At 42.4% G+C, this 23,875-nt stretch overlaps 1 protein-coding gene across 3 annotated transcripts in view; it reads left to right on the top strand.

The window, feature by feature from the left end:
- The window catches only part of LOC124789768 (tonsoku-like protein), a 269,414-nt gene that overhangs the window by 121,353 nt on the left and 124,186 nt on the right, over positions 1 to 23,875 (top strand). For all 3 annotated transcript variants that reach the window (XM_047257225.1, XM_047257226.1, XM_047257224.1), the window contains 4 exons: positions 146 to 253; positions 17,093 to 17,250; positions 21,496 to 21,732; positions 21,826 to 21,943. In XM_047257225.1, coding sequence (XP_047113181.1) covers positions 146 to 253; positions 17,093 to 17,250; positions 21,496 to 21,732; positions 21,826 to 21,943 — 621 coding nt within the window. The remainder of the gene's footprint in view (positions 1 to 145; positions 254 to 17,092; positions 17,251 to 21,495; positions 21,733 to 21,825; positions 21,944 to 23,875) is intronic.

The raw sequence follows: 23,875 nt of genomic DNA, 5'->3' as shown, positions 1-23,875 counted from the left end.
CTCATGCTTCACTTACCGTATAAATAAGAAAAAATAATCATATTTTTCAGTTGTGAATACGACTGCTAAGTACTAAATGCAATTGTTTAAAATCTCTTTGTTGAAATGTATGAACTAAAGTTGTAAAATGATAATCATCCTTCAGAGATCACCAAGAAAGAGCTGGAATTGACTGGTTACACAGAAGAGAGTGAAACATCAGATACTGAAGACAATGAAACCCCAGACATTGGCGATGATGTATCCTTGACAGGTATACTCTTTCTGGATTTCGTGTTTCCTTATTGTTGTCCCTAGGAAATTATTTTATTTTTCCTAGTAGACTTTCTATAGTACAAAAATAAGGCAGATATCATCATAATATTGATAACCATATCCACAGTTTGGAAACATGGTATGATATGGGACAAATCACACAATAAAATACTAGAGTCATTACACATCATAGAATAACTGGTAAAAAGGTATGGTAAGGAATATCATTAAGGCTTAGCATTAATATTGTGCAAATAGTGGTAGCCATTGTAAGGTTATTCTGACAGGTATGGGAATTGTTTTTGGTAGTGTTGATCTCGTTTCTGAAAATGGCTTCCTTAAAATTATTTTGTAGACTATTTACTAATCTTGCTTTTGGATATATTGGATCAAAGTGGTGCATGCAGTGCATGATACCGAAGGTATAGGCTACCACCTTTGGTGTAGTGCTCTATAGGTACTACTTTTGCATTTCCACTTATTTAAAAAATATTTTTGTTGATTAATCACATATTAACAGTTGTGTTCCACAAATCATTTTATAAAGCTGCTTACATGAAAATTCCTTGATGTTAAGCAGTTTCTTCATTTTCATGAGAAATTTATACTTCTTAAACCAGTTTTAATGTTAATAATATTAACAGGAAACATGGTTAACAAAGAAGGGGTTGGCCAGAAAGTAAGTTATCAGTTGATGGAATCTGTTTTCACTTTATACGTTTTTGATAAAATTTAATGCTAGTTTAATTGTTACTACTGTCTATAAACAAGTCCAAATTGTGTAGAAATTAAATTTAAGAACATTGACATTAAAATTTTGCCTATCCATTCCCTGTGGACATTTGTTGAAAAGACTGTAAGCTTTGTCACGAAAGTATCTAGTCTGTATGTACAGTGATGTTTTAGTTCTGTTGTAAATGGTGTGAATAGCTCAAAAGAAATTATGTGCACAATTACAGTATAAAAAAAAAACTAGGCTTCACGTTTATTTATTAAGTGGATCTATATCATGAGTACTGAAACACCTGTTGAGGATGTGTGTTACAGTGTGCAGCAGTAGCCCACAATTTGACACTGGGCGTTCATGCATTCATGCAGTTAGACAGCTGTTTAGTTGTCATACCCATTCTTCTGTCTATATAAATGTACAGTTGCCATGCCATATCCTATCTGTGCTGCAGTCCCCCCTTCCCCCTGCAGGTCTGGGGTTAGAATAGGCCCGAGTTATTCCTGCCTGTCGGGGAAGACATCTCTCCCACTTTTTGGCTCTATAAGTTCAGGTCCCATTATATGATTTGACCTGCTACTTCCCAAATTCTACAGAAGTGTGGGCCGTATGGGGAAGGAAGCCTTACGTGGTGCATGAGTTATCCATAGTGCACTTACATTCCATCTCCTGAACCTCTTGTTGTCATGGCTTTGCATCTCCACCTGCAATTCAACTATGTGGGTGAGGACACCTTCCGGGGTATGTCATCTTCTTCTGTTGTCTCCTGTCCTCTTTCACCCCCATGACAATCTTGGATTTCTCTGCGCCCAATATCCAGCACGATAGCCAGTCTGTTGTGGTGGAGCTGTCAAGTACCCATTTGTTGTAGCCCCCTGACAACACAGGGATTGCATTGCTGATGCCTGAGCTGCAAACTCCTCATGTATGCCAAGGAGCATTCCTGGAGCATTAGGACTCTCAGCCAGGTGGTCTTTGCTGCGTCTGGGTGGCGCCCTTGGGTAGAGCCCTGATCAGAGTGGGTGGCATCGGGGTGGATGAACCACAATGAAGCAGACTAAGTCATCTTTTGCTGGAGACCGAATGGCACTAGCAGTCTCTAACAAATGAAAGATTGATTTCAATGCTGACAAGTATGACCCTAAATCATTCCCCTCCATAGCAACACCTTGGGAGGAACGCAGGGCTTAAGAGTGACTGGACCCTTATTCGCCAAGTTACTTAGTTTGCAGCAGAACTGATGGGTACTGCTTTCTGGAAACAAAGTCTCTGTTTTTTTGTTGAGCACCTGGAGGATAAGTTTGGGGTAGTGACAGCGCTGTCCAAAATACGCTGTGGGTCAGTTTGGATTCAGACGGCACCCCCAACCCAGTCCTGGGCGTTATTCACCTGTGACAAGCTGGGTGATATTCCTGTTTCGGTACTCTCACAAAAGCCTCAATATGGTCCAGGAAATTATTTTTCATCGCAACCTCCTGTTACAGTCAGATGATGAGCTACATACCAATTTAGAACGGCGGAGTGTTCATTTCATATGGCGCATTTACAGGGGACCCAAAGACAACATGGTTGCCACTGGTGCATTCATATTGGCCTGTGAGGGCGATTCATTACCTGAAAGGGTCAAGGTGATGGTTTCCGATGTGACGTCAAACCCTATGTCCCTCCCCCTATGCGGTGCTTTAAGTGCTGGAAATTTGGGCACATGTCCTCGTGGTGTCCTTCCAGTGCCACATGTAGAGACTGCAGAAGTTCGCTGCATCTGAATACTCCATGTGTGCCTCCTCCCACCTGTGTGAATTGTGGACAGCCACCTGTGTGAATTGTGGACAGCATCACGTCCCCGGCTCACCGAACTGGCCGGTACTGTAAAAGGATCGCAAAATTATGGAGTACAAGACCCTGGACAGGCTATCTTACCACGAGGCTTAACTCAAATATGACAGACGAAACCCTGCACCCGTGCTACCTTCATATAAACCGCCGCGACGGCGTTACCATCGGTGACGTCATTACGCCCATCATCTAAGGTTACTCCAGTGGGCCCTCAGGGCCGCCCATCTTCCTCCCCTGTCCAGTTGGCAGGGGGCACACCTTCTTCTGTTACTCCCAGAGCTTACTTTGGGAGCATTACCCCCACCCCCACCCCCACCCTCCCCAGTGCTGAGGACATCGGTCCCCTCTCCCCAGCCGGAGAAATAAAAGCCTCCTCCGGCTCCTCTTATGCAGAAGGGGTCCCTTGGGTCTCTACAATCCACAGTCCCCTTCCTCCCCTCCTCCCAGTGGTCCAGTGGACACCAGCCGATGGTTTGAAACAGCCACTGGCTGCTGGTCGAAGGGCTTCAAGAGCTTCCTCTGTCCCTGAAGCTACTGCCGAGAAGCCCTCCCAGCAAGCCCCTAAGGAGCGGCGAGAGGGCAAAACTTCAAAGAAGGAGTCCCCTAAGAAATGGGAGCCTTCAGTGCTCCCTGCATCAGTACTCCCCCACGGCTCTGTGTCTGAGGACAAGGTGGAGATTCTGGCATCTCCTGAGAACTTATATCTAGCCGACACCTTCGATGCAGTGATGCTGGATGCCAACACTCAAGTGGCGAGAGGTGATGCTGAGGCCTAATTTGCCTTCTTGGTCACTGCATACAACCCCAGATGACAGAAAGCATCATTCTCCAGTGGAACTGCGACAGTTTTTTCTTCCACCTGACGGAGTTACATCAACTCTTACGCAGTACACCTGCCTTTTGCATTGTCCTTCAAGAGACCTGGCTTCCCGCAATGCGGACCCCCGCTCATAGTTGCTACTGAGGGTACTACAAAAACTGTTCTGCCTGTGACCGGCTGTCAGATGGAGTATGTATTTTCATCCTTACCTCTGTCTGCAGTGAACCTATGACCCTTCAAACACCTTTAGAAGGTGTGGCTGTCAGGGTGAGGTCAATGCAGGACATTACCATCTGTAACATCTACCTCCCTCCAGATGGCGAGGCACCACCCTATGTGTTAGCTGCACTCATTTTGAAACTACACCCCCCCCCCCCCCTCCACACACACACACACACACACACACACACACACACACACACACACACACACACTTTTTCTCCTTCTGGGTGATTTCAATGCCCATAGCCCTTTGTAGGGTGGAACCAAGGGTAATGGCCATGGCAGAGTTGTTGAGGACATGCTCACTCACCTTGACCTTTGCCCCCTCAGGACAGGTGCCCCCACACGTTTCAGTGTGGCACATGGCACATATTCGGCCATTGATCTCTCGGTTTGCAGTCCTGGCCTTCTCCCATCTATCCACTGGAGAGCACATGATGACTTGTGTGCTAGTGACCACTTCCCGATCTTCATGTCACTCCCCTGCCGTTTCGCCTCCAGCCACCTACCCAGATGGGTTTTAACCAAGGCAGATTGGGAAGCCTTTATTGCTGCTGTCACCTTTGAGTCTCCCTCCCACATGGTGCCATCGATTTGATGGTTGAGCAGGTCACTACAACAATCGTTTCTGTGGCAGAAAATGCCATCCCTTGTTCCTTAGGGTGCCCCTGGCAAAAGATGGTACCTTGATGGTCCCTGGAAATTACTGAGGCCATTAAAGAGCATAGGTGAGCTCTACAGTGGTATAAGCGGCACCCCTCCCTGGAGCACCTAATAGCTTTTAAATGGCTCCGTGCCCGCATTTACCAGCTTATAAAAAGATGGAAACAGGAGTATTGGGAGAGATACGTCTCGACAATTGGGTGCCATACGTCATCTTCCCAAGTCTGGACGAATATCAGACTTGTTTATGGGTTCCAAACGCAAATACGTGTCCGTGGCATTACCATTCATGGCGTGTTATCTACCATTGCAAACGCAATTGCCGAGAACTTTGCTGAGCACTATGCTTGAGCCTCTGTGTCGGTGAATTACCCCCCAGCCTTTGGCATTCGCAAATGGCGAATGGAAGGGAAAGTCCTCTCATTCTTTACATGACACAGTGAACCCTATAACACCCCATTTACAGAGTGGAAGCTCCTCAGTGCCCTTGAACATTGCCCCGACACAGCTCCTGGGCCAGATCAGATCCAGTCAGATGATTAAACAGCTCTTGTCTGACTACAAGCGCCGACCGCTGTGGCCGAGCGGCTCTAGGTGCTTCAGTTTGGAACCGCGCTGCTGCTACAGTCGCAGGTTTGAATTCTGCCTCAGGCATGGATGTGTGTGATGTCCTTAGGTTAGTTAGGTTTAAGTAGTTCTAAGTCTAGGGACTGATGACCTCCTATGTTAAGTCCCATAGTGCTTAGAGCCATTTGAACAAGCCGACTACAAGCGCATCTCCATGTCATTTTCAACCGGATCTGGTGCAATGGCAGCTTTCCATTGCAGTGGCGGGAGAGCCCCATCATATCAGTGCTCAAACCCGACAAAAACCTGCTTGATGTGGATAGCTATTATCCCATCAGCCTCACCAACATTCTCTGTAAACTGCTGGAATGTGTGGCGTGTCAGCGGCTTTGTTGGGTCCTGGAGTCATGTGGCCTACTGTCTCTGTGCCAGGGCGGTTTCCGCCAGGGTCGCTCTACCACTGATAATCTTGTGTCCCTTGAGTCTGCTATCCGAACAGCCTTTTCCAGGCACCAACACCTTGTTACTGTCTTTTTTGATCCACGCAAAGCATATGGCACCACCTGGCGACCTCATATCCTTGCCACATTATACAAGTGGGGTCTCCAAGGCCCACTCCCGATTTTTATCCACAATTTCGTGTCGCTTTGTACTTTCCGTATCTGAGTTGGTGCCTCCCATAGTTCTCCCTATATCCAGGAGAATGGGGTCCCACAGGGCTCTGTATTGAGTGTATCTCTCTTTTTAGTGGCCATTAACGGTCTAGCATCAGCTGTTGGGCCGTCCATCTCGCCCTCTCTCTATTTCTGCATTTCATACTGCTCCACCAGTACTGGTGTTGCTGAGCAGCGCCTACAGGGAGCCGTCCACAAGGCGCAGTCATGGGCTCTAGCCCACAGCTTCCAGTTTTGGGCCGCAAAGTCGTGTGTTACACACTTCTGTCGGTGTCGTACCGTTCATCCAGAACCAGAACTTTACCTTAATGACGATTCACTCACTGTAATGGAGACATTCGATTCTTATGACTGATTTTCGATGCGCAGTTGACTTTGCTTCCTCACCTCTGTCAGCTTAAGTGGAAGTGCTGGCAGCACTTCAATGCCCTCTGCTGCCTGAGTAACACCAATTGGGGTGCAGATGACTCTATGCAGCTTCAGCTCTGCAGAGCCCTTGTTCAATCATGCCTTGACTATGGGAGTGTGTATTATGGCTCGGTGGTGCCCTCAGTGTTGCGTTTACTCCATCCAGTGCACCACTGTGGCATTTGACTAGCGATGGGAGCTCTTAGGATGAGTCCGGTGACCAGCGTCCTGGTGGAGGCTGGAGTCCCTCCATTGAAGGTTAGGGAGGCACAACTGCTCGCCAGTTACATTGCACACATTCATAGTTCTCCTGCACATCTGAATTACCGTCTCCTTTCTCCACCCACAGTGATTCATCTCCCGCATCGGTGGCCCAGGTCAGGGCTTACAATTCAGTTTGCGTCCGATCCCTTCTATCTGAACTGGAGTCCTTGCCTTTACCACCTATACACGAGGTCCATTCCCATGCACATCCTTGGTGTAGACCTAGGTCGTGGTTTCGCCTGGACCTTTCACATGGCCCTAAGGATTCAGTTAACACTGCGGTTCTCCGCTGTCATTTCCTCTCGATTCGTCACATGTACCAGGGCCATGAAGTGGTTTACAGCGATGGTTCGATGGCTGATGGTCACGTCAGCTTTGCGTATGTCCATGGTGGACATATTGAACAGCATTTCTTGCTTGGTGGCTTCAGTGTTTTCACTCCAGAACTGGTGGCTATACATCATGCTCTTGAGCACATCCTGTCATGCCCTGGGGAGTCTTCTGTATACCGACTCCTTGAGCAGTCTACAAGCTATCGACCAGTGCTACCCTCGTCATTTTTTGGTAGCAACCATCCAGGAGTCCGTCTATGCCCTGGAACGGTCCAGTTGTTCAGTAGTGTTTGTCTGAACCCCAGGTCACGTCAGCATCCCAGGCAACGAACTTGCAGACAGCCTGGTCAAACTGGCTACACGGAAACTGCTTCCGGAGATCGGCATCTCTGAAACTGATATGCATTCAGTATAATGCTGCAAGGTTTTTCAACTTTGGGAGACGGAATGGCATAATGTCAGTATACACAACAAACTGCATCCCATTAAGGAGACTACGAATGTGTGTCAGTCCTCCATGCGGACCTCTCGCAGGGACTCTGTCGTTCTCTGCTGGCTCGGCATTGGCCACGCTTGGGTGACACATGGCTATCTCCTGCGCCGTGAACACTCACCTCAGTGTCGTTGTGGCACCCGGCTGACAGTGGCCTATATCTTGTTGAGCTGTCCACCTTTGGCTCCCTGTGATGGACTTTTTAGTTACTGGATTTTTTACCATTACTTTTAGCTGACAACACCTCATTGGCTAATTTAGTTTTACATTTTATACGTGAGGGTGGGTTTTATCATTCGATCTAAGTTTTAGTGCATGTCCTTTGCCCCTTTGTGTTCTCCTCACTATTGCTTTTAGGCTGGATGTTTTAATGTGTCGCAGATTGGCTGGCTTATCCTTTTTATTCTAGTGGTCGGCCTGCCACGGGCATTCGCTCCCTTGTTTTTATCCCTTCTATCTGTTTCTTGCGTCTCTCTGTGGTTTGCTTGTCTACTTTTGTCCATTTTAGTGTTTGTTGCCCTTCTGTTGTTCACGTGGTTTTTCCTTTTTTCTGGCTTTGTGTTGTATGTCTCGTTTGTTTTATTCCCAGTCTTGTGGAATTATTTTTATCGGAATGAGGGACTGATGACCTAGTAGTTTGGTCCCCCCCCCCCCCCCCCTTTTAAACCAACCAACCAACCAACTAACTGCAGTTACCATGCAGCGTTCCATGAAGGTACGAGTACTAGCCAGCTGTCCACCAGCATGAAGAGTCACAGTCTAACTGTGGCTAACAACAAACTAGCCCATCCATTTGCTGAATGTACTGCACACTACAGTACCTGTGACCTCAACTGTTACTTTTATATTCATGTCATTTAGATACTCCATTCTAGCATGTTCTTAGGAACCTTTCTAGACTCCAACCACATGACAGCATATAGAAAGTTGGGAGGGGGCGGGGGGATGATTTATTATGTGTTTATACCACCCATATTTTACACAACTGAATTTTATTTGATCCTGTAGCATTACATTGTGTATTGCAAGTGTAGATGTTATATAGGACATATCCCTAATTCCTTAAGAAGCAACGATTTTGATTACACCTTCTTAACACCATTTATTATAAAAAACAATACATGCAAATTTAATTTAACAGGTATTCTGTAACACTAAAATTCTTTTTCCATTAGATAGTCTTTGAGTTTATTTGGAAAGTCAGGGTCATGTATACTGTCATGTAGGATCTTGGGCAGACTTCTTAGTAACCTGATACCTGAGTACTGAGGTCCTTTTTCAAGGGCTGTAAGTTGGTGCAGTTTGCTCTTTATCTCCTTCTCCTTCTGTGTGTTGTGGGTGTGCATACTAGCATTTGTAATCCCATACGAACTATCTTTTGTGATATACATTATTATATTAGATGTTTTTAAAGACACAAAAGATAATATACCTAGTTTTTTAAAGCAGTTGCTACATGTTCAAAAATCCTTCTTGAAATGTTACTCTTTTCTCCCATCAATGTGGACACTTTGTATGCTGAATTCCGTAGTTTCCCCACACTACAGGTACAGTTCGAACAATCCATGGTATACTGCACACAGAAACTTTTTTTTTTTTTTTTTTTTTTTTTTTTTTTTTTTTTTTTTTTTTTTTTTTTTTTTTTTTTTTTTTTCATGTTGTGATAGCTGCTTTGTTATGAATATGATAGAGGTGCATTTATTGCAGACAGAATTAATAGGCGGTTTGCATTTTAGGTCATTATTCACACCAGCAAATAGAAATTTAGGAGAATCTACTTTTTTCCAGTCGTGTTTAATCCTCTTCTAAATCCATACAATCAGTCCTCCCTTTGTTTCTGAACACTGCTTATATAGTCTTCTTGCAGTTTATTACAGTTTATTTTTGGTGTGCCATTGGTCTGTATCGTTTGCTGAAATATGTGCTCTTTTCACTGTTCAGTATTGTCACTATTCAGTATTGTTGTGTCATCTGCATACATAAATTTTTTTGTTTTGCCTTTCTGTTCTCCATCTGTGTAATTTTTAAACAGATTTAACAGCAATGTCCTCATTACTAAACCTTGCGGCACTCCCTGTTTAATCTATATTTACACCTACATCGATACTCTGCAAGCTGCTGTACGGTGCATGGAGGAGTGTATCCTGTACCACTGCTTGTCATTTTCTTTCCTGTTACAATCACAAATAGAGCGAGGGAAAAATGACTACCAATGTGACTCTGTGTGATCCGTAATTTCTCATCTCTTATTTTTATTGTTCGTATACGCAACGTACGTTGCGGCAGTGGAATGTGGATTCCCATTTGAGCTCCCGAAGCATCTCTGTAACACGTTTTATTTGAATGTACCAGTAACAAATCTAGCAGCCTGCTTCTGAATTGCTTCGATGTCTCTCTTCATTCCAACCTGCTACAAATCCCAAACACTGGCACCAGTGTCCTATATGCTGTCTCTCTTACAGGTGAACCACTCTTTCCTAAAATTCTCCCAATAAATCGAAGTCAACCATTCACCTTCCCTACCAGTTCTCTGACATGCTCATTCCACCTCATATTGCTTTTTAACATTACACCCAGATATTTAAACGACTTGACTGTATCAATCAGTACACTATAAATGCTATTTCCGAACATTAAAGATTTGATTTTCCAACTCGTCTGCATTATCTTACATTTTTCCACATTTAGAGGTAGCTGCCATTCGTCAGAGCAACTGGAAATTTTGTCTAAATCATCTTGTTTCTTCATACAGTTACTCAACTTTGACACCTTACCATACACCATCAGCAAACAACCACAGATTGCTGCCCACCCTGTCTGCCAAATCGTTTATGTGTATAGAGAAGAACAACAGTCCTGTCACACTTCCCAGGGGCACTCCTAATGATACCCTTGTCTCTGATGAACACTTGCCGTCGAGAACATCATACTGGGTTCTATTATTTAAGTAATCTGTGTGTCACTCACATATTTCTTAACTTATTCCTTATGCTCGTATCTTCTTTAACAGACTGCAGTGGAGCACCATGTCAAATGCTTTCCAGAAATCTAGAAATATGGAATCTGCCTGTTGCCCTTCATCCATAGTTCTAAGCATATCATGTGAGAAAAGGGCAAGCTGAGATTCACAGGAGCGATGGTTTCTAAAATCATGCTGATTCATGGACATCAGCTTCTCAGTCTCAAGAAAGTTCGTTATATTCAAACAGAGAATATGTTCAAGAATTCTGCAGTAAATAGAAGTTAGGGATATTGGTTTGTAATTTTGCGGGTCCATTCTTTTACCCTTATTATGTACTGGAAATCTGCACTTTTTTCCTGTTGCTTGGGACTTTGTGCTGGGCGAGAGATTCACAATAAGTGCAAGCTAGGTAAGGGGCCAGTGCCATAGAGTACTCTTTGTAAAATGGAACTGGGATTCCATCCAGACCTGGTGATTTATTTGCTTTCAAATTTTTCAGTTGTTTCTCTGTGGCAGCCACACTTATTACTATTTAGTCCATATGGCGTTTGTCCGATGGTCAGCTGATGATGAATGATTTCTTCAATGTGAAATTTAAAACTTCGTCTTTCGTTTTGCTGTCTTTAACTGCCACACCAGACTGGTCAGCAAGGGGCTGAATGGAAGCCTTAGATCCACTTAGTGCTTTTATGTAAGACCAAAATTTTGTCGGTTTCTCTGCCAAATCATTTGCTAAGGTGTGAAGGTGGTAGTTGTTGTTATATGCTTTGGGTATTGATCTTTTCACAGACACAAGAATCTCTTCTAACCTTCACTTGTCGTCATACATGCATTCCCTTTTGAACTGAGAGTGCAACAGCCTCTTCTTCCTCAGCATCCACTGAATTTCGTTATTAAACCAAGGATGGTCTGTTCCATCCCTTATCCACTTACTAGACACATAACTCTCGAGACCACGATTTACAGTCTGCTTAAACTTTGTCCATAATTCCCCTACATTCATCTTACTGGAATTAAATGATACTAGTTCACTGGCTAAGTGAGATGCTAATAACTGCTTATCTGCTCTATCTAGCAGAAACACTCTTCTAGCCTTCTTGACTGATTTATTAACTTTTGTAATCATAGTTGCTAAAATGACATCATCATCGCTAATCCCTGTTTCCATATTGACATTGTTGATAAGGTCCAGCCTATTTGTAGCTACAAGATCTAAGACATCCCAGTCTCGGCAACATAAAGTCAACTCCAACTAATATTGCGTTATCTGGGTATTTACGCACTGTTGACCATAGACTTTCTGTGAGTGGCTCTAGAACTGTCACAGCAGAATCGTGTGGCCAGTAAAAACATCCAACAGCTAAGTTGGTTTCCCCTACACCTGTTATACGCGACTAGATGTCTTCACTGTCACACTCAACTTCAACCTCAATAGAGGCAATATTTTTGTCCACTGTAATGAACAATCCCTCTCCTATGGCCTCTAATTTCTCTTTCTGATATGCATTCCACAACTCGCTAAATATCTCAGAGCTTTCCAATTCGGCTTTCAGTCACTCTCAGTCCGTGGAATAATTTGAGCGTGAGCGCTCTCCTGGCAGGAAGTAAATTTGGGAACCTTATTGCGAATACTTTGGCAGTTTCTTGATAAAGTTGTGACACTCAAAATGTCTTTACTGAATGCCTTTTTGATTTCCCTTACTGCATATCAATTTGCGAGTGTTCATTAGAGCACCTCAGACTACTGCCTCACTTAAAAAAAAAAACCTCATGTGCACTCCACAAGTACTCTTGCTACCTGAGTAGTGCTTCATTTGTGTGTTGCACCCTGCTACCTGAGTAGCTGTCTCGTTAGTGCACCCCTGACCTATCAAGGGGAGTCCAACAAATCCCCACACAATAACACAGGTCTAGAAATCTGCAGCCAGGACTGTCACAGAGTCGACAATGCATGTGGTTGGGAACCTCCACTTGGCTCTCTACCAAAGGATCTCGATCAACTCTGGTAACGATGCTGCAAATTGTGAGCTCTGCTTGCACCCCGAGTGCAAGGCCAGCAGTCTTCATTACCTTTACAGCCGCCTGTATGATCTGAGGATCACCTCAGAATCCATGCGACAGGCGTCGTTGGTGCCAGTGTTAGCCACAACGTACAGATGACTGCACCCTACATGCTTGATAGCCACAGTGAAGACTGGCTCCACATCTAGGATGAGGGCTTCCCAGCAGACATACGGAGTGCACATTGGCTTTCTTTCCAGAACTGAACACTATCTGCCTAAGGGGCTCCATAACGTTCCTAACAATGGATCTTCCAATAACAAGTAAACCATTTCCCGCGTGTGCTTGCTGGGGCCCTGCTGAGGGAGCGGCCACCTGTCCACTCACAGGGTGAATGGACAAGGCCAGGTGGCCAGTCTCCACATTGGCCTTCCGCTACGAGTGACACAAACACATTACTATCCGCCACTCACCGTGCTGTGAGAGCAGATCCACCGTGTCGGGTGCGGTAGGAGGTGCCTCAGAATCAAAGCCCTTGGGCAGAACAAGCAATATCTGAGGTGACCCATGTGATGCACCAGATTCTCGCCACTGCTATTCCCTGAGGCAGCAGCCTGAAGGTGACTGACTATAGCCGAAAGCACATTCAGCTGTTCGTGAACTGCAGCCAGCTCTTCCTGCATCCGCACACAGCATGCACACATCCAAGCCATTCTAGCAAGACTAATTGAAGAAGTGAACTATAAAAGCAGACAATTCAAGATATGCAACTTGCTACCCTTCTAATGTGTCACCAATGGGTGTTGTTGCGTTAATGACCTACCTAGCAGGTGTTCAGTGAGCAACTACTGCGCTACAGACTGAATGAATTCACGTTTACAAAAATGTGAGATTAAACCTCTTAAACAGAGGAACATGCACAAAATTTAATAAGTATACTATGAGGAAAATAGAAACAGATAAACACTTAACTTGCCGCTCTGTACTTGTACTCGTATGTCAGCCAAGAGCTAGAGCCTGACTTCGGTTTCCAACTGATTTGTGTTCCCTATTGATGCATACTGTTTCCTGTTGCCTAGGTATGATTCAGGGAGTATATGCCACGGGTCAACCAGGAAACCCAGGAAAAAACTGGGGAATATCTGGGTATTTTTCATTGTCTTAGTCTGCAGTTAAATTTTTGTAATCTTGACGGTAAGAACTGGTACTTTAACAAATAATTTTACTTTAGCCTGCTACTGCAGAACAACACTGCAGCAATGTAACATAAACGAGAGAATGATACAAGAATAAAAATTTAGTTGCAATGAAAATGCGCCATTTACAACAACAAAAAACAGTGCACAGGTGAGTGTCTGCTGACAGCAAAATGTGTCAAATGCTTTAGGGTGAAGACTGTGCAATACTTTCTAACAAGAAACTGCTTTCAATGGGCGTGGTGTCACAACTGTTTACAATTTTAGGTTCGTTTGAGCAATTGCCAGTCGGCTTGCGCATGTGCAGAGAACTGCCTTCTCCCGTTTCTGGCTACTTGAAGTGTGGCTGTTATTTGTATGAGAAGTAGTAGCAAGCAGGCCGATACTACTATAAAAATTTTTCTTACGTGCCCTAGCTGCCAGCTTTGTGCATGTGCAGAGCAGTCTGTTTTGTTGTGGGTTGGGTGGGGGGTTAGTCTCCATGTGACCCATGTTTACATTTTGTGATTTTGCTGTTTTCTCTTCGTTTACAGATTTTCCGTCAAATGAAAACAAATGAATTCGTGTGCTGGTAGCTGTCAGGTGAATTAAAATATATTCACAGTATTTCAGAAGATTAAAATATGTTATTAGTTTCAGTTTTCTGATTTTATTTGCATGTTATTAGCAATCAAGCATTAATCGTCTTGTAGAACAATGAAGTTATTTGTGTATTTGCTAAAGAAATTTGGCTCCTATTAATCTTTTCTGCAGAGGCAATTTATTTTAAACAAAGTGTTTCATTCCACACTGTGGGCTAGTTTCAACTGTTCGCTGAATTTAACTGCATGTTTTCATCTTTGGGCATGTATGGCAGTATGCTGTAGTAAGGAACCAAACATAGGATAATACAGTACTGGTACTCCAAGAAAATTGGCAACCCGAAAACCACACTGAAAAGGTTAATATTAGATAGGGGTGTACTTTAGTGTGAATCTGCATGTAAGAATATGCACTTAAAGCCGAATTATGCATTTCAGTATGGTTTACAAAATTGTGATGCTCTTGGGGCAGTCTCTGATGTCCTGTTTCTTTTATAACATAAGTTCTGTTAATGCTGTATATGTACGAACATATGTAAATGTTCACTTGAAGATGACTAAGCAGGCAAGTATTATTGAATAAAATGTTTTGTTTCAAATATATTGACACTTCAGAAGAATTTTACAAATCTGCCTTGCGTGGAACACAATGTTTTTTGATCACAAGACGTTTCAACACTTGTCCTGTATCTCCTCCAGGCCTGACGTTATTTCTTAATTTGTGTTGTTTACATTTTAAATTTACAGAATGCCATTCTTTCGTAAATTATAGAATGGCAGCAAACCATGTTTAAACATTTCAGTTCTCCGCATTGATTTATATTCATTCCTTGAATATAATATAAATGGTACAGTTTCTTGGCTTCAAAGATAATCGTGTTAATTTTTTATACAGTTTGAAACACTCATGAAATACTTATTGTCCTTAGTTGTGGTGTATACAACTTTATTCTTTAATTTTTTGCCAGAAATTTTGTCTTCTTACTACCATTTTGCAGTGGTAATCGAGTGTAAACCTGATTGCGACTGCTGTGTAACAATATTGCAGGGAATGAATAAAAAACATCTATAAGTTAAATGTCACCACCCAGCAAAATAAAATTAATAAAAATCAGTCTTGATCGGACAATCGTTTTCTAAAAATGTGGGCAGTTTCAGCATTTAATAGTAGGCCATCTTCAGACAATGTACCAGCTGACTGACGATGACAATAATGATGATGATGATGATGATGATGAAACTGCAGTACTGACCCCAATCGCAAAACTCCCATCAAAGGCAGGGCTACCTGTGAAACCAGGCAAGTGATCTATGAGCTGAGCTGCAATCACTGTGCTGCATTTTATGTGGGCATAACAGCCAACAAGCTGTCTGTATGCATGACCAACAAACTGTGGCCAAGAAACAGCTTGATCACCCTGTTGTGGAACATGCTGCCCAATACAAGGTTCTTCATTTCAGTGACTGCTTCACAGCCTGTGCCATCTGGATCCTTCGCAGCAACACCAGCTTTTCTAAATTGCACAGGTGGGAACCCTCCCTACAATGCGTCCTATGTACCTACAACCCACCTAGCCTCAGCGTTTGTTAGTCATTGTTTTTTACACACCTGTCCCTTTCCCCCCACCAATGCAATGCCACCAATGATCTTTTAGTGGAGGTGTTAGGGGTAAAAAAAATTTAGAACTTAATGACATTTACAGCATGTGAAGAAAATTAGTGCTGAATTGTTAAGCAGGTAAAAATATGAATTTTTAAAACCACTTCCTCGTTGTGTTTGGCAGTGCATAAATGTAGGAATGACTCTTCATGGATCATTAAAATCATGTATCAGGCCGACATTTGCATTTGTTGAGAAGTTATCTTACCAACTGAGCTATCATCTGCATCTACATGTACACGTGTACTCCACAAGTCACCATACAGTGCATAATGAAGAGTACACTGTACCATAATTAGTCATTTCCTTTCCTGTTCCACTCACAAATAGAGTGATGGAAAAACGACTGTCTATATGCCTCTGTATGAGCCCTTATTTCTCGTATCTTATCTTTGTGGCCCATATGTGAAAAGTGTGTTGGCAGCTTTAGAGTCAGCCTCGAATGCATTTTCTCTAAATTATCTCAACAGTGTGTGTTAAAAAAAACACCACCTTTCCTCCATGGATTCCCATTTGTGTTCCCAAAGCAACCGTAATACTTGCGTGGTGTTCAAACCTACCAATAACAAATCTTTTAGCCTGCCTCTGAATTGAATTGCTTCAGTGTCTTTCTTCAATACGACCTGGTATGGATCCCAAACACTTGAAAGCAGTACTCAAGAATAGGCTGCGTTAGTGTCCTATATGTGGTTTCCTTTACAGATTGACCACACTTTCCCAAAATTCTCCCACAAAACTGAAGTTGACCGTTGACCTTCCCTATCACAATCCTCTCGTGCCTGTTCCATTTCATACTGCATTGTTATGTTACACCCAGATAATTAAACGATGTCACTGTGTCAAGCAGTCTGCTACTAATACTGTATTAAAACATTACAGATTTGTTTTTCCTACTCATCTGCATTGACTTATATTTTTCTACATTTATAGCCAGCTATTATTTGTCATACCAACTAGAAATTTTGTCGAAGTCATCTTGTATTCTCCTACAGTCACTCAACTTCATTATCTTCCCATACACCAAAGCATCATCAGCAAACAACTGCAGATTGCTGACCGCCCTGTCTGCCAGATCCATACTGGGTTCTGTTCCTTAAGAAGTCTTTGAGCCACTGACATATTGGGCAACCTATTACATATGCTCGTACTTTCATTAACAATCTGCTGTGGGGCATGACTTGGCCAAAGCTTTAATTTGTCTTTAAATCTATCACACTTTCTGAATTTCACTTATGGTCTCCTGCATACTACAATGAATTGATTGATATAACCAGATGCTACTCTGACATCTCTTTTCAGCTTCCCAGTTCCCATTGTCTGTCATTCCATCGATAAGTCTTATTGTGAAAGTGTGGATTTCTTTTTCCATTTGATATGAATATAAGCAGTCTCTGAAATATAAAAAGTTAGAGACTTTTTCCTTTTTTTCAGACTTATCAGAATCAGAAAATGAAGAATTTGATAGATCCCGAGTTACGAGAAAACGGTCAGTCGGTTTGAAGGTGCGTAGAAATGAGAAAGGGGAGACACAATTGCATACTGCTTGCATTGCTGGAAACAAAGCTCTTGTTAAGAAACTTCTTGAGCAGGTATGTAAAACAGTAAAATATTTTTACATTGTAAGTTTCATCTAGAAAGAAAATGCCCATGTAAATATTTCAACAAAATTATGGCAGATAAAACAGTTCACTAGTGTATCAAAAAATTGTGCCAACATGGTTGCATTTTTAGCTATATTATTCTTTTCTTCCATACATTTACCTTCACAGTTATTAATATAGTTTCACTATTTAAATGTCGTATGGATCCTACATTGTTGGGTTATGTACTACAGTACAATGGTGATATGTTTGCACTTCTGTTAATGAGTGAACACCCAGTTTTGTGATAAGTTGTTTTATGTGCCTCATCTTGCTTATAAAATCTTGGTGCAAACACCTTTTATTGAATAGAACAAGTGAAGTTTACTTCCTTAACTGAACTATGACTATAGCATTGTGCACATAAAAGAGTGAGTGGTGGGGTAATGTGCAGTGGCAAGGAGCAGTGGACCACATGACGCTCCAGCCACCTGTATGTATCATGCACATTGGGGTGTGTACAGAAATTTTAGTATTGATTTTCATGTTAGTTCAGGTGTGGTGGTATCACTTAGCCACTATAGTGTTTATTATGCCTGACATAAAGCAAACACGGCAAGTAATATGTTAAGAAGCAAGAGCAATAGTTTTCCAAGCATATAAATTCTGCTAGGCAGGGTCAGAATCCGGCTGTAGCACTCAACCCAGTGTTGCCAGTGCTGGTACTTTCTTATATGCACCCAGCTATAGAACAAGGATTTCTGCCCTTATTAAGTATGAGGCCTAATGTAGCAGATTAATTTAGTCCATCATGAAGATTAATATCAGAGCACTCTTCGGTGCAGAGTGCACTGGTTAAAAGACAGTAGCCACAATTTCTAACAAAGCTTACCATCTGAGTTTCTGCACCACTGGTTGTTGGGCATTTGCATCTAGATGATGTTTTTGTAATACTTTGCATCATAAAAGGAGCACTTACAGTGAACTGTATAGATATATGTTAATAAAGATATTATTAAATTAAAAATATGGTTATAATAGAGGGAAACATTCCACATAGGAAAAATATATCTAAAAACAAAGATGATGTGACTTACCAAATGAAAGTGCTGGCAGGTCGACAGACACACAAACAAACACAAACATACACACAAAATTCAAGCTTACGCAACAAACTGTTGCCTCATCAGGAAAGAGGGAAGGAGAGGGAAAGACGAAAGGATGTGGGTTTTAAGGGAGAGGGTAAGGAGTCATTCCAATCCCGGGAGCGGAAAGACTTACCTTAGGGGGAAAAAAGGACGGGTATACACTCACGCACACACACACATATCCATCCACACATATACAGACACAAGCAGACATATTTAAAGACAAAGAGTTTGGGCAGAGATGTCAAGTCGAGGCAGAAGTGCAGAGGCAAAGATGTTGTTGAATGACAGGTGAGGTATGAGTGGCGGCAACTTGAAATTAGCGGAGATTGAGGCCTGGTGGATAATGGGAAGAGAGGATATATTGAAGAGCAAGTTCCCATCTCCGGAGTTCGGATAGGTTGGTGTTAGTGGGAAGTATCCAGATAACCCGGACGGTGTAACACTGTGCCAAGATGTTTGATGTGGAATGGGTGGCAGCTGTCGTAATGGAGGTACTGTTGCTTGTTGGTGGGTTTGATGTGGACGGACGTGTGAAGCTGGCCATTGGACAGGTGGAGGTCAACATCAAGGAAAGTGGCATGGGATTTGGAGTAGGACCAGGTGAATCTGATGGAACCAAAGGAGTTGAGGCTGGAGAGGAAATTCTGGAGTTCTTCTTCACTGTGAGTCCAGATCATGAAGAATAGTACCTCCATTACGACAGCTGTCACCCATTCCACATCAAACGGTCCCTTCCCTACAGCCTAGGTCTTCGTGGCAAACGAATCTGCTCCAGTCCGGAATCCCTGAAGCATTACACCAACAACCTGACAACAGCTTTCGCATCCCGCAACTACTCTCCCGACCTGGTACAGAAGCAAATAACCAGAGCCACTTCCTCATCCTCTCAAACCCAGAACCTCCCACAGAAGAACCACAAAAGTGCCCCACTTGTGACAGGATACTTTCCGGGACTGGATCAGATTCTGAATGTGGCTCTCCAGCAGGGATACGACTTCCTCAAATCCTGCCCTGAAATGAGATCCATCCTCCATGAAATCCACCCCACTCCACCAAGAGTGTCTTTCCGCCGTCCACCTAACCTCCGTAACCTCTTAGTTCATCCCTATGAAATCCCCAAACCACCTTCCCTACCCTCTGGCTCCTACCCTTGTAACTGCCCCCGGTGTAAAACCTGTCCCATGCACCCTCCCACCACCACCTACTCCAGTCCTGTAACCCGGAAGGTGTACACGATCAAAGGCAGAGCCACGTGTGAAAGCACCCACGTGATCTACCAACTGACCTGCCTGCACTGTGACGCATTCTATGTGGGAATGACCAGCAACAAACTGTCCATTCGCATGAATGGACACAGGCAGACAGTGTTTGTTGGTAATGAGGACCACCCTGTGGCTAAACATGCCTTGGTGCACGGCCAGCACATCTTGGCACAGTGTTACACCGTCCGGGTTATCTGGATACTTCCCACTAACACCAACCTATCCGAACTCCGGAGATGGGAACTTGCTCTTCAATATATCCTCTCTTCCCGTTATCCATCAGGCCTCAATCTCCGCTAATTTCAAGTTGCCGCCACTCATACCTCACCTGTCATTCAACAACATCTTTGCCTCTGCACTTCTGCCTCGACTTGACATCTCTGCCCAAACTCTTTGTCATTAAATATGTCTGCTTGTGTCTGTATATGTCTGAATGGATATGTGTGTGTGTGTGTGCGCGAGTGTATACCCGTCCTTTTTTCCCCCTAAGGTAAGTCTTTCCGCTCCCGGGATTGGAATGACTCCTTACCCTCTCCCTTAAAACCCACATCCTTTCGTCTTTCCCTCTCCTTCCCTCTTTCCTGATGAGGCAACAGTTTGTTGCGAAAGCTTGAATTTTGTGTGTATGTTTGTGTTTGTTTGTGTGTCTGTCAACCTGCCAGCACTTTCATTTGGTAAGTCACATCATCTTTATTATTAAATTAAAATGTTAACAAGAGTGTGTAATCTCAAATGGGTTACTAGAATAAACAGTTGTTGAGATAATATCCAGTGGGCACATTCTCAGATTGTTGCAGAACTCCAGTGGCATGCATGTTGATATTCACGAAAATATTTTACATGACACCTTTCCTTTTATTACATCAGCGAAACAACAACAACAACAAAAGACTAGAATTCGTAGATCTTTTTATCAGTTCTGTCATTTTGTGTTTATATTTTTCATGTTAACAAATGTTTCCAGAGGTGAAAGAAGTGAAAAAGACTCATAAAAATACTGAGAGTGGCTGCGGATTGAGCCTGAGACCTTTGGATATGTAGTCTGGCACATTACCAGTGAACTACGCAGTAACACTTGAGAGCAGGGAAGGGGGGGGGGGGGGGGGGGTTGCAACTGATTTCCACTTTATCAGCGGGATCCGCCATTTTTATCCCTTTAATAGCATACTGCAGTAATGTGGCATAGGTATTTCATTGGTTACCAGAACTGCAGGTATTTAAGTGCAAACAAACATTTAACAAAATACTTTTCAAGATGATAGTTAATACTTCATGATTACCCCTCATATAAGTAGTTTATTAGCCCTGTATCAAATGTAGGATTAGCAGGGTTGAATGGTGCTTTGCAATCTTCATATCCAAGTTGTACATTTTCTCTAACTTCATAAATTTACACCATTGGTGTCATTCCAGCCCCTGATCTATGTAGCCCATTGATACTGTGAAGTGAGATAGTGTCTGGCTTTTAGTGTTACCTTTTTTAGTGTTTTTCTTCAGATTTTTTATCAATAGTGATTAGACATTTCTAAGCCACAACATAGCAAAGACTTCTGATTTAAACTCTTTGAAGAATATTAAGAATAAGTGTGTAAATGGCATAAGTATTCAACAAGGCAAGTTTTCATTCATCATCCATAGCATAATTTTGTGTTTCATGAGTTATGGTAGCTGTTTTTACTTTTTTCCCCCTTTGGTTTCCTGTATCTCCTCCACTAAGCTTATAAAAAGACATTTACTTTTTAAAAAAATATCTGCCTTTAGAAGTTCATAAAACAAAAAAAGTAAAGAGAAATTTTCATAAGGTATAAATATGTGATTTTGTGCCATTATTTATGTTGTAGGGTCATCCTGTGAATGTTCGGGATCACTGTGGCTGGTTGCCTTTACACGAAGCAGCCAATCTTGGTTTCCCTGAGATTGTAGAGATGTTGTTGGATCATGGTGCAGCGATTAATGACAGAGGAGGAGCACTTTGTGGTGGGATTACACCTTTGCATGATGCAGCTTTGTGCGGAAATCTCTCAACTGTCCAAGTATTACTGAACCGTGGCGCATGTGTTGTCACACGTACAAATGAGGTAAACAGACTCATGTTGGTTATATTCATGTTACCTTACTGTGTGTGAAAATCATTTGAGATCAAATTAGAATAATCTCTAATTCTGCTTAAGGGGAAGACACCATTGGACTGCCTTCTGGAGTGGTATTCACAAAGTGGTGGCCTGGAGGCAGATGATCAGATTCTTTTTGAAGCCATTGAAAGACAGCTGAGAAATGCTTTGGAAAGAGGTATGTGGTGTTTTTTAATCAAGATTTTTATCCAGCAGATAGTCCTACCTGTTTGCTGGATGAAATTAGTATCATCAGGAGACATTAATTTGTAATCATTGGTTGATTCAGCAAGAAGTCTCAATAAAACATAATAGTCATACAAAATACACATCTGTTGAAGACTTCATGAAACTCAGTGTTTCACAATGAAATTATTTCCTGTTTAGTATTTTCGTAACTATGAAGACGACAATGAGCAGCTATGGAAACAGTTATTTTTTCAACCACACAGGTTTACAAAAATTAGGAACAAAAATAACATTGGCATAATGTGTCACCTCCAAGGAACATATCTCAGTGGCACTGGGACCTTACATAGGAAGAACTACTAAAGAGAAGCACAGAAGGCAACTGAAAGAAATACATAATGAAATGAACAGAAATGACACCTTTATTCAAAGACAATAATTACACTGAAGTCACCATTACTTAAGATGGTCTTTTGGACATTACAAAAGACAGGGCATGGTTCTTAATAGAGTGTGTGATCATCACAGATGGTACTGCTTACTCTGCAACGTGCTCCCATGCTGGCCACACGGTTGGTAAGGAGTGCTTGTGTTAGGGCATTCAATTCCTCTATCAGCTTGGTTGACGACTATTGAATGGCCATTGGTGCATGTGGATGTGCTGCAACATGTCTCCCCCGTGCACTCTAAACATGCTCGATAGGATTTAAGTTGAGGCGAGGCTCTTGAGGTTTACAAAACTCTGCCTTCTGCAAAACACAATGGCTTTTTTATACCTAGTCATGTCTCAAGATCTGTATGTCATCTTCAGTGGGTCTTGATATGTTTCTGAGAAACTGCTTAATTTTGAAGGACAGTGGTGGACAGGTTGTACTGCTGTTATGGGTTTTACGTCTTGGCAATAAGCAATATTTTTTGTTCTGTGTTAAATCCTTTGTGTGCTTATTTTTGAGCTGTAGTTATACACAGTGTTTCACACAATTTTTCTCTTGACTCTCACCTAGTAATGCCAGATTATACAAAACTGAGATTTCGGAAAACATCTCGTTGCAGTCATTGAGTAATGTCACTTTCCTAAATCTCATTTTTATGCATGAAAACTTGGGATACCATGTGAAAGTGAAGTGGAAAAAGTATGACAATCAGTGAAAATAATAATTCTCTACAAAGAAACACACAAAGTGACATGAGGGCTTCTCATAAATTGACCTCGGATTGGCTGTTGAAAAAAGAAAAAAAATGGGTAAAATGTTTTTTGCGTATACAATCTGTACTTACATGTTGACATTATATCTGTACTTACATGTTGACATTATTTGTCCTCATAGTCACCACCCAAATTCAAACATTTTTTTCCCCTTGTAAAAGAATGGTGTCACCAGATGCCTCAGCCAGTTGTTGACAACATCCTTGAGCCGACTGTCGATTGTAAAGTGCTGTCAGCAGCCAGTTCTTCAGCTTGGGAAAGAGATTAAATTCATATGGTGCTAAATCAGGACTGTAGTGAGGATGCTGCTGAAAGCCAAGGAGTCTGTGTGTGTGTGTGTGTGTGTGTGTGTGTGTGTGTGTGTGTGTGTGTGTGTGTGTGTGTGCGCGCGTGTGTGCGTGCGTGCGCGCTGTATGGTGGGATTGTGCATTGTCACAATGGAAAATGTTTCCTTTAGTAATCATCTTTTGGGGTTGTTTTTTAAAAATTGACATTCAGAGTTTCATCCGAGGTGCGATAAAAAAGTAATACGAATTTTTGAATTTTGTGGGCTTTATACATCCGATTTTCAATTTTTTTTTTTTTTTTTTTTAATTATGTTGGTACATATATTCCTGAAGTATGTTTGTTTTTTCATCTGATTTGAATATTTAGTTTATTATCATGAAGGTTATATGCATTTTTGAGTGCTCGGTGAATTTTTGCTTTTGAAAA

Source organism: Schistocerca piceifrons, chromosome 3 (genome assembly GCF_021461385.2).
Source record: "Schistocerca piceifrons isolate TAMUIC-IGC-003096 chromosome 3, iqSchPice1.1, whole genome shotgun sequence".
NCBI classification, from domain to species: Eukaryota; Metazoa; Arthropoda; class Insecta; order Orthoptera; family Acrididae; genus Schistocerca; species Schistocerca piceifrons.
This window is presented reverse-complemented; position numbering and strand designations above follow the sequence as displayed.